At 38.7% G+C, this 12,084-nt stretch overlaps 1 protein-coding gene across 9 annotated transcripts in view; it reads left to right on the top strand.

Annotated features, from left to right (window-relative positions):
- The window catches only part of ZNF268 (zinc finger protein 268), a 39,394-nt gene that overhangs the window by 13,151 nt on the left and 14,159 nt on the right, over window positions 1-12,084 (top strand). For all 9 annotated transcript variants that reach the window (XM_077875036.1, XM_077875035.1, XM_077875031.1 and 6 more), the window contains one exon: window positions 2,684-2,884. In XM_077875036.1, the coding sequence (XP_077731162.1) occupies window positions 2,684-2,884 (201 nt within the window). The remainder of the gene's footprint in view (window positions 1-2,683; window positions 2,885-12,084) is intronic.

Genomic DNA, 12,084 nt, shown 5'->3' with positions numbered 1-12,084 from the left:
TTGTTAGCATATAATCTTTCATTCTATTTTCTTACAATGCTTTGTATTTCTGTGGTATTAGTTACTATTTCTCCTCTTTTTTTTTTTTTTTTTTAATTTTTATTTATTTATGATAGTCACAGAGAGAGAGAGAGAGAGGCACAGAGACATAGGAAGAGGGAGAAGCAGGCTCCATGCACCGGGAGCCTGATGTGGGATTCGATCCCGGGTCTCCAGGATCGCGCCCTGGGCCAAAGGCAAGCGCCAAACCGCTGCGCCACCCAGGGATCCCTCCTCTTTCTTTTCTGATTTTGTTTATTTGAGTCTCCTCTGTCTCTCTTGAGTCCAGCTAAACGTTTATTGATTTCGTTGGTCTTTTCAAAGAACTAGCTCCTGGTTTCATTGATTGTTCTTTCTTTTCTTTCTTTTTTCTTTTTTTTTAAAGAGTTTATTTATTTGAGAGAGAGATAGTAAGAAAGAACATGGGGGGAGTGAGGAGAGGGAGAAGCAGGCTCCCTTCTAAGCAGGGAGCCTGACTTGGGACTCAGTCCCGGGACCCTGAGTCCATTCCCTGAGCTGAAGACAGACACTTGACTGACTGAGCCGGCCACGTGCTCCGTTCTATTGTTTTGTTTTAGTTTCTATTTAATTTATTTCAGCTCTAATCTTTATTATTTCCTTCTTTGTACTGGTTTTGGGTTTTGTTTGTTCTTTTTCCAGTTTCTTTAGATGTATGATCAGTTGTTTGGGGTTTTTCTTGCTTCTTGGGGTGGGCCTTTATTGCTGTGAACTTCCCTCTTAAAACATCCCAGATTTTGGACTGTTGTGTTTTCATTTTCATTTTTCTCCACTATTTTTTAATTTTCTTTCCTGGATGACACATTTATTGTTTAGTAGTATGTTGTTTAACTCCCATGTATTTGTGTTTTTCCCAGATTTTTTCTTGTGACTTTTAGTTTCATAGCATGTGGTCAGAAAAGATGCATGGAATGACTTTGGTCTTTTTGAATTTGTTGTGACTTGTTTAATGGTCTATTCTGGAGAATGTTCCATGTATATGGAATGTGTATCCTGCTGTTTTATGATGGAATATTATGAATATATCTGTTAAATCCGGATATCTTGTTTCTTAATAATGGTACTATGATGGTCATTTCCTACAGTGTACATAAAGTGGTTTAAAATTATAATTTATTTTCACTAACAAGGATACTGAAGGAAGTCCAGTCTTTGTAGCTCATTTTATCCAACGAATACACAGATATCACATGTTAAGATCAGTTAGAAAAATTATTCTCTTGTAGTTTTGTTTCCAATTTGATAAAAATATGTATTTGTTGATACTTATTTGCAACTGTAAGAACTGTCTTCCCTCTTTTTGATTATGTAAGATATTTACATGATTCAAAAGTATAAACTAACTTGCTTGCATCCCTTCTGCCCTGTTCTTTCCCTCCTGCAGAAATTACTATTTTTACTGTTCCTAGCTCATCTTCTCCGCCATTCTTTTGGAGATACAAGCAAACTCACACCTGTATGCTAACCCTTGTCACCAAGCCCTTCATTCTGCCTCTTGCCCTGTGCTTCCTAGAGGTCAGCGTGCCTTGTCTTCTAATGTTCTTCTCACATTGACATATTTTGTTGTTAATTTCTGGAATAAGATCTGAAGTCTTCCTTCCTCCTGTCTGATATCCTTTCCCCCTTTTGTGTCCTTTCCCTCTTATTATCCTGATCTCTCCTTTCTTCTCCCCTCCTTCCCTCTCCCTCCCCTCTCCCCTCTCTCTCCCTGTCTCTTTCTTTCTCTCCTTCTCATTACATTAATCTTATGTGCTGAGTGATTTGGGCACTATTTTTTGCACTTTTCCCTTAGAGCAAAAGTCTGTGTGTCTGGGAAGGACTGTTTTGTTCCTTCAAATTCTCATGTTCTCAGGTGGCCACAGTGCTGTCAGGTCAGGTAGTGACTTTGGGATTGTTCTCCCGTTGGGGGCACACATCATGGGGACTTTGGGGATCTGCAGTGTGTAGGCCACTGGAATTTTCCCTCATTGCTCACTCTTCTCTGTTGGGATCTGTCCTCTGCTCTCGGGTCACCTCTGCATATATCTTGATGTTTGTGAGGAAACCCTGTCACCTAGACCATGTGCATTTGTTTGGTGTTGATGTCTATGGGCTTTTTCTTGTACCATGGTGATCAGTCTCTTCTGCATTTATTGGGAGTTCTTGGAAGATTAAAAAACTGCACTGCTGCCCTGATGCCACCCTACTCTCAGTGTTCTCACCACAGCAAAAAATAAGACTCACTGAGTGAGATTAAGTGAATTGTTCATGGACATGTAAATAGTGAGGGAAGAAATTCTAATTCACTCTGGCTCATTCCAGATCTCTTGCTTGCATACACCCACCTGAGAACAGAGTTGTTACTCTTTTGCGTCTGGTGTTGTGTTCTTAATGAAGTTGTTCAGCTCTTAGGATGGTTGCTGCATCTTCAGGATTCCTGGTGGCTGTGCAGAGTTTTGGGGAGACTGTTTTCAGTGTGTTGGGTGGCCATCTGCATTTTGTCTCGTGTCTGCCTCACAGTGACACTGAACACAGCGTGCAGAACACCCAGCCTGGCCTCATGGGGGAGTGTTCACCAGCAGATGAGCCGAGCTTGGGGCCCAGAAGAATTCTGGTTATTAAAGCGGATTTGCTCTTGTGTCCACAGGTTCCACCTCTCCAGGAACAAGATAGTTCATGCAACAGAGCCCGAGAGCTCCAAGGTCAGGAGTCCATCCTGGGTCAGGGGACTGATGAGCAGAGGCCTCTCACTGGAGGACTGCGGCAAAGACGCAACACTCACAGGACAGAGCAGGTTCTGGAGTGGTTGTTTATTTCCCAGGAGCAGTCAAAACCCACCCAGTCTCAGGTGAGTTGCTTGCTTATTTGTTCCTACTTCTGTTCTTCATACTTCTTTCTCTCTCTCTCTCTCTCTCTGGTGGGGAGAGGGATGGCGATACTTAGGTCAAAGGGTTAAGTTAATCACTCTCAGTTCATGGTCTCTTTATCGTCACTGGTCTGTGTAAGGTCCCCATCTATCTTTATTTACATATTTTCTGATTTCCCATGCTCAATTTCAGTCTCCTTCCCCATTCCCCCAAATTACTTTTTTTATGGATTTCTTTTCTTTATATGTGTTCACACAATATATATTGTTATTGCTGTCATGTATTTTTAATTTATGTTAATTGTGTGACACATGCATCTTGCAATCTTGTTTATATTTTTCTGTAAGTATGTTGTTTCATTAAACACCCTGCTTTTAGGTTTACTGCTCATGCCACCAAGAGCAGTGTGTGTGAACGGTCTATGCTTCCCAATCTTGGTCTATTGGGAGTCTTTTGAATTTGAGCCATTCTGCTGGTTGTATGGTAGTTCTTCTGTATGGGTTTAATGAGCATTTCCTGCTAGCTAAAAAGGATGAGTACCTTTTATCATGCTTATTTGACCTTTTGTTGCCTTTTGTGTTTTCTTTTTTCTTATTTGTTTAAACAAATTTTTTTTATATTCTGGAAGCTTGTTAGAAATGCAGAATATTATGCCCCCCCTCAATCCTGTTAGAATCAACTCTTCATTTTAACAAGATTCAGTGATTCATACCCATGAAGGTTTTAAACTAACTTGATACCAAATCCATATTCAGATTTTTTTACCTCCAACATTCTGTTACAAAAATTTTCAGAGAGCAAAGTTGAAAGAATTTTAGTGAACCTCTGTGTACCCATCACCAGAATTAACATTAACATTTTACTAAACTTACTTATCACAGTATCTGTCTTCTCTCTGTGCATCCATTGACCTATCTCATTTTTGGTGCATTTCTTAATATATCTCAGATACCATCATTCTTCCTCTAAATATTTCAGGGTAAAAAGTATTAACTCTTATTCAATTTTTTTTTTTTGCTTCCCTTTTCATTCTGTTAATGTCTTTTGATGAACAGATATGTCTAATTTTAACTTATTCTGATTCATACTTTTTTATTACTTGTGCTTTTTAGGTCCAATTTTAAGTGCTTTTCCCTTATCCAAAGCTCATGGAGACATTTTTCTTTGTTATTTTGCCTTTCACATTTAGATTTGTAATACATCTAGAATGAATTTTTATGTTTGGGGTGGATAGGAGTCAAGATTTATTTTTTCATAGTGCAGTGCAATGATTGGTTTCTACCTCTGGCTCTGCAGTGCCACCTTTGTCATCTGTCAAGTATCCATAAATATGGTTTGGTTTTGTAACTCTTTATTCTGTTACACTGGTGTCACGAGCATGCTATGAATGTGCACACGGGCTGTGTCAGCTTTAATCAGTTATAGAACAGTTCACATAATTGTGAAGCAAGTTCAGGGTCTCAAGCTCATTTAACTTGGCTTCATACACAGAACACAGAGCAAAGCACAGTACAAAGTCCCACAACAAATCAGATACAGTAAGGGGAAGAAGTTACTAACCAAACACAAAGTCCCAAAGTCCGTCTGTGAGTGTGCAGTTGAGATGAGCCCGGGTCCCTCTTGGCATGTGCTTCTTATTATGTTCAAGCTGTGGAGAGTCTGTCCAGTGGCAGCAGTTGCTTTTTGATACATTCAGATGTGAATGAGTCAGCATCTGAAGAGTGACGATTTGCTGCAAAATCTTCCCTATTTAAAAGAGTTTAATCAAGGGCACCTGGGGGGCTCAGTTGGTTAAGTGTCCAGCTCCTGGTTTTGGCTCAGGTCATGATTTCAGAGTCCTGAGATCAAACCCCTGTTGGGCTCTGTGCTCAGCTGGGGGTCTGCTTAAGATTCTCTGTCTCCCTCTGTCCCTGCCCCCCACTCATTTGTGCTCACACACACACACACACACACACTCTCTCTCTCTCTCTTTCAAATACATAAATCTTTAAAGGAGTTTAATCAGTCTTGGACCTCTGTTGGCCTCTTCTGCTGGCTTTCAGCTCTGGGTGCTGGTTTCCATGATTTCTGGTCTTAACTGCAGTGCCTTTGGCTGCTTGTTGCATCACCACTTAGCAGAGTGATTACATCTTGTTCTCTGCAATTGGTCTTCTTTTCTGTCCTTGTGCCAATATCACACTATCTTTATTTATAGTAGGTCTTGATATCCAGAGGCTTAGTTTTTGATGATTACAGATGCAGTCAACATTCCTGTATGGGTTTTTGTGTAGACATGACTTTTCCCATTAGTTGTGTAAATAGGAACATGATTGCTGGATTGTATGGTAACAGTGTATTTATCTTTGTAAAAAAAACTATCTTCCAAAGTATCTGCGCAATTTTGCATTCTTACCAGCAGTGAATGAGAGTTCCTGTTGCTCCTCATCCTGGCCAGTGCTTAGTGTCGTTGGGTTTGTAAAATTTTACCATAATAACATATGTGAGGTGGTATTTCGTTATGATTTTATTTATTTATTTATTTATTTATTTATTTATTTATTTATTTATTTAAGATTTATTTTTATTTTATGATATAGAGAGAGAGACAGACAGGCAGAGGGAGAGGCAGGCTCCATGCCAGGAGCCCGACGTGGGACTCGATCCCGGGACTCCAGGATTGCACCCTGGGCCGAAGGCAGGCACGAAACCACTGAGCCACCCAGGGATCCCCTCGTTGTGATTTTAAATTGCATCTCCCTATGGCTAGTATTACTGAATATCTTTTAATATATGTTTTGCCCTCTGTATATCTTTGGTGAAGTATCTGTTCCGTGTCTCATCTTTTCCCCATTTTTTAATTGGGTTGTTTTCTTGCCATTAATATGTAAGGGTTCTTTACATATTCTAGATTCTAGTCCTTCATCAGAAAAGTGATTTGTAGGATGCCTGGGTGGCTCAGCAGCTAAGCATCTGCCTTTGGCTCAGGGTGTGATCCTGTGGTCTTGAGATTGAGTCCCATAACAGGATCCCTATTTTCTCCCAGTCTCTGGCTTGTCTCTTTCATTTTTGTAATACCAGCTTTCACAGAACAAGTATTTTAATTACAGTAAATTCCATTTTCTCAATTTTACTTTTTAGAATGGATTGTGCTTTAGGTGCCATGTCTAAAATCTCATTACCCACGCACCTGGCTGGCACAGTCAGTGGAGCATGCAACTTTTGATCTCTGGGTCATGAGTTCAAGCCCCATATTGGGCATGAGGCCTACTGAACAAAATGAATAAATGAAAATAAAATCTCATTGCCCAAACCAAAGTACACAAATTTTCTCTTGTATTTCTGTAGACTTTTTAAAAATAGTTTTAGAATTTACATTTAAGTCTATGACTCATTTTTAGTTAAATTTTATATAGGGTTGGGTTATGTATTGAGGTTTATTATGTCTATGGATGTGAAAGTATTCCTGCACCACCATTTGCTGAAAATATTTTCCTTTCTCCATTGAATTGCCTTTATGTCTTTGATTAAAAAAAAAAAAAAATCAGGAGACAATGTTTGTATGGGTCTATTCCTAGGCTCTGTTTTCTGCTTCATTCATCTTGTGTCTGATCTTTCCTCAGCATCACACCAACTTGATTTTATAGGAAGTCTTAAAATGGGCTACTGGAAATACTTCACCTTTGCTCCTCAGAATTGTTTTGGCTATCTTTTTTCCTCTGCTTTTCCATATTAATTATAGAGGAGCTTGTGGATAGCTATAAAAACTTGCTAAGATTTTAGAGTTCGTTTTTATGTATGAGGTTGGGAAGGATCCGACTTCATTCTCTTTCATGTGGACACGCAGTTTTCTCAGCAACATTTATTGAGAGGAATTTTCTTTCCCCATCGTGTGGTCTTAACACCATTGTTGAAAATCATTTGAGGGGATCCCTGGGTGGCTCAACGGTTTGGCGCCTGCCTTTGGCCCAGGGTGTGATCCTGGAGTCCTGGGATCGAGTCCCACGTCAGGCTTCTCCCTCCTCCTGTGTCTCTGCCTCTTTCTCTCTATGTCTATCATAAATAAATAAATAAATCTTAAAAAAATTTTTTTAAATCATTTGACCATATATGTAAGGGTTTATTTCTGAATTCTCTAGTCTATTTCATTGGTCTGTATATCAGTCTTTATGCCAATGCTACTTTGCTGTAATTACTATAGCTTTGTAGTCATTGTTGAAATAGGGAAATGTGAGTCCTCTAGCTTCATTCTTTTTCTATATTGCTTTGGCTATTCAGAGTCCCTTTATTCCATATGAATTTTAGGATGGGCATTTCTGTTTGTGCAAAAAAAGTGTCAGTGGGATTTTGATAGATATTACATTTAGTATGTAGATCACTGTGAGTAGTATTGGCACCTTAATAATAAGCCTTCCATCCATGAACATACACTATGTTTGCATTTATTTATGTCTTTTATTTATTTATTTAAGATAAAAAAATAATTTATTTGAGAGAGAGAGAGAGCATGAGCAGGGGGAGATGGAGAAGCAGACTCTCCACTGAGCAGGGAGCTCAATGCAGGGCTTGATCCCAGGACCCTGGGATCATGACCTGAGCTGAAGACAGGCTTAACCAACTAACCCACCAGGCACCCCCATTTATGTCTGAAAATTTATTTCAGCAGAATTTTCTAGTTTTCATTCTACAAGTTATTTACCTCCTTGGATAAGCATTTATTCCTTTTTTTTTTTTTTTTTTAAGATTTTTTTTTATTTATTCATGAGAGACACAGAGAGAGGCAGAAACATAGGCAGAGGGAGAAGCAGGCTCCCTGCTGGAGCCTGATGCAGTACTGGATCCCAGGACCCTGGGGTCACTACCTGAGCCCAAGGCAGATGCTCAACCACTGAGCCACCCACGCATCCTGCCTTTATTCTTTTTGATGCTATTATAAATGGAATTGTTTTCATAATTTGCTTTTCAGACTGATTATTTTTCATATATAGAAATGCAACTGATTTTTTTGTGTTAGCATTGTATCCTGCTACTTTGCTGAGTTAATTTGTTAGTTCTAACCAGGTGTGTGTGTGTGTGTGTGTGTGTGTGTGTGTGTGTAATCTTTAAAGTTTTCCACATGTAGGATCATATCATCTGTGAAGAAAAATCATTTTACTTCTTCCTTTCCCATTTGAAAGACATTTCTTCTCCTTGCCAAATTGTTCTGGCTAGAAATTTCAGTACTACATTGAATAGAAATGGTGAAAGCAGGCATCCTTGCTGTGTTCCTTATCTTAGAGGAAAAGCTTTCAGGGGATCCCCAGGTGGCTTAGCGGTTTGACGCCTGCCTTCGGCCCAGGGCGTGATCCTGGAGTCCCGGGATCGAGTCCCACGTCGGGCTCCCTGCATGGAGCCTGCTTCTCCCTCTGCCTGTGTCTCTGCCTCTCTCTCTCTCTTTCTCTCTCTGTCTCTCATGAATAAATAAATAAAATCTTTAAAAAACAACAACAAAAAAGAAAAGCTTTCAGTCTTTGACCAATAAGAATAATATTTGATTTTTATTTTTTTGGAGTTTTTTTTATTATTAATTCAGTATCATCACTGGTAATCAGTCTGTTCAATTTTATATTTCTTCCTGATTCAGTTTTGGGAGGTTATATGTCTCTAGAAATTTATCCATTTTTTTCTAGGTTGTCCACTTTGTTGGCATATAATCTTTCATTCTATTCTTTTACAATCATTTGTATTTCTGTGGTATTAGTTATTATTTCTCTTCTTTCTTTTCTGATTTTGAGTCTTCTCTCTCTCCCTCCCTCTCTCTCTCTTTCTACCCCGCCCCCTCTTCTTTTAGTTTCTGTTTCATTTATTTCTGCTCTAATCTGTATTATTTCTTTTCTTCTACTGGCTTTTGGGTTTTGTTTATTCTTTCTAGTTCTGTTATATGTAAGGTTCAGTTGTTTATTTGAGATTTTTCTTGCTTCTTGAGGAGCCTGTATTGTTATAAACTTCCCTCTTAGAACAGCTTTGGTACAATGATTTTGGATCATTGTGTTTTCATTTTCATTTTCTTCATGTATTTTTTAATTTTCTTTTTGATTTCTTGGATGATACTTTCATTGCATACTAAGATGTTATTTAACCTGCATGTATTTGTGTTTTTTTCCAGATTTTTTTTCTTGTGGTTGATTTTTAGTGTCATAGCATTGTGGTCAGGAAAAATGCTTGAGGGCTGCCTAGGTCCCCTCAATGGTTGAGCATCTGCCTTCAGCTTGGGTCATAATCCCTTGGTCCTTGGATCAAGTCCCACATCGGGCTCCCTGGATGGAGCCTGTTTCTCCCTCTGCCTGTGTCTCTGCCTCTCTCTGTGGCTCTCATGAATAAATAGATAAAATCTTTATTTTAAAAAAGGAAAGATGCTTGATAAGGATGCCTGGGTGGGGGATCCCTGGGTGGCTCAGCGGTTTAGTGCCTGCCTTCGGCCTAGGGCGTGATCCTGAAGATCCGGGATTGAGTCCCGCATCGGGCTCCCTGCATGGAGCCTGCTTCTCCCTCTGCCTGTGTCTCTGCCTCTCTCTCTTTCTGTGTCTCTCATGAGTAAATAAATAAAATCTTTAAAAAAAAAAAAAAGGATGCCTGGGTGGCTCTGTTGGTTGAGCATCTGACTCTTGATTTAAGGCTCAGGTCATGATCTCAGGGTTGTGAGATCAAGCCCTGCATCAGGCTCTACATGCTGAGTATGAAACCTGTTTAAGATTCTCTCTCTCCTTCTGTACCTACCTGGTTGTGCACCGTCTTGTGCTTTTTCTCTTAAAAAAGAAAAAAGAAGAAAAGAAAAGATGCATGGTATGACTTTCATCTTTTTAATTTGTTGGAATTAGTTTTGTGGCCTCATATGTGATCTGTTCTGGAGAACAGAACATGTGTATTTGAAAAGAATGTCTATTCTGCTGTTTTATGATGAATATTCTGAATATATTTATTAGATCCATGTGGTCCAATGTGTCATTCAAAGCCATTATTTTCCTTGTTGATTTTTCTGTTTGGATAATCTGTCTACTGATATAAGTTGGGTGTTATAGTCCCCTACTATTATTGTATTACTATTGGTGACTTCTTTTATGTTTGTTATTAGCTGTTTTATATATTTGGGTGCTGCTCTGCTGCGTGCATAAATATTTATACCTGTTATATCTTTGTGTTGGGTTGTTCCCATTATGGTTATATACTGTCCTTTTTTTTGTCTTGTTATGGTCTTTGTTTTAAAATATATTTTGGGGACACCTGGGTGGCTCAGTGGTTGAGCGTCCAACTTTGGCTTGGGTCGTGATCCTGGGGTCCCGGGATTGAGCCCCGCATCGGGCTCCCTTCATGGAGCCTGCTTCTCCCTCTGCCTATGTCTCTGCCTCTCTCTCTCTGTGTCTGTCATGAATAAATAAAATAAAATCTTTAAAAAATAAAATAAAATATATTTTGTTTGATATAAGTATTGCTACCCTGGCTTTTACACATTCATTTGTATGAGAAATTGTTTTCCATCCTTTCACTTTTAATCTGCAGGTATCTTTAGGTCAAAAATGAGTGCCTTATAGGCAACATATAGATGGGTCTTGCTTTTTTATCCATTCTGTCACCCTGTGTCTTTTTTTTTTAAAGATTTTATTTAAAAATCTTAATTATTGATAGGTTTGTAGTTATCATTTGGTACTTGTTTTATGGTTGTTTTTATAGTTCTTTTCTGTTTCTTCTCTTGCTCTCTTCTCTCATGGTATATTGGCTTTCTTTAGTGATATACTTGGATTCTTTTCTCTTTATTTATTTTATATTAGTGATTTTGATTTGTGGTTACCATTAAGTTTGAATATAGCATCTTATGCATATGGCAGTTTGTATTAAGTTGATAGTTGCTAAAGTTTGAACCCATTCTATACTCCTCTTCCTGTCCCCATCCACATATTTTAGGTATATGGTGTCATACTTTACATCCTTTTATTTTGTGAGTCCCTTGACTGATTTTTATAGATACTTATTTTTACTATTTTTGTGCTTCCTACTCCTATTTAGGTCTTATCTTTCGACTCAAAGTATCTCCTTTAATATTTCTTGTAGGACTAGTTTAATGGTCATGAATTCCTTTAACTTTTGTTTAGAAAACTCTGTTATCTTCCTTTTCTGAATGATGACTTTGCTGGATAGAGCATTCTTGTCTGCAGGTTTTTTTTTTTTTTCTGTCAGCACTTTGAATATATCATGCCACTCTCTTCTGGACTGCCAAGTGTCTGCTGAAAAATCAGCTGATAGCCTTATGGGTTTCCCTTGTATGTAACTGTTTTCTTTTCTCTTGCTGCTTTAAAATTCTCTATCACTACTTTTTTTTTTTTTTTTTCTTAACCATTTTAATTACTATGTGTCTTGGTGTGGACCTCATTGGGTTGATTTTGTTGGTGGCTCTCAGTATTTCCTGGATCTGAATTTTTTTTTTTAATTTTTATTTATTTATGATAGTCACAGAGAGAGGGAGAGAGAGAGAGAGAGAGGCAGAGACACAGGCAGAGGGAGAAGCAGGCTCCGTGCACCGGGAGTCCGACATGGGATTCGATCCCGGGTCTCCAGGATCACGCCCTGGGCCAAAGGCAGGCGCCAAACCGCTGCGCCACTCAGGGATCCCTGGATCTGAATTTCTGTTCCTATCTCTAGATTCAGGGAATTTTCATCTATTATTTCTTCAAATAAATATTCTGCCCCCTTTTCTCTCTCTTTTCCATTTGAGGTCTCTATAATGCAATTGTTACTACTCTTGATGGTGTTGCTGAGTTCCCTAAGTCTTTTTCCATTTTCCATTATTCTTTTTTCTCTCTCCTGTTCAGTTTGATTGATTTCCATTACACTGTCCTCTGAATCACTGATATGTTCTTTTGCTTCCTCTACTCTGCCTAGTTAATTTTCCCCTCAACACTGATTTTTGTTGCATCCTGTGAATTTTGGTATGATGTGTTTTGTTTTCATTTATGTCTAATTTACCTTTTGATGTTTTCTTTGATCTGTTGCTTAAGATGTGTTAATTTCCTTTAATTTGTAAATAAATTTTCCTTTTTTTCCCTTTCTGTTGATTTCTATCTTTATCCTGTGTAGTCAGAGAAAATACTTTGTACAGTCTTTTTTTTTTTAAGAGGGAGTGAGCACACACGAGTAGTGGGGGAGGGACAGAGAGGGAGAGAATTTTAAGCAG

This window comes from Canis aureus, chromosome 27, assembly GCF_053574225.1.
Source record: "Canis aureus isolate CA01 chromosome 27, VMU_Caureus_v.1.0, whole genome shotgun sequence".
Taxonomy (NCBI): domain Eukaryota; kingdom Metazoa; phylum Chordata; class Mammalia; order Carnivora; family Canidae; genus Canis; species Canis aureus.
Note: the sequence above shows the minus strand (reverse complement) of the source record. Positions and strands in the feature narration are given on the sequence as shown.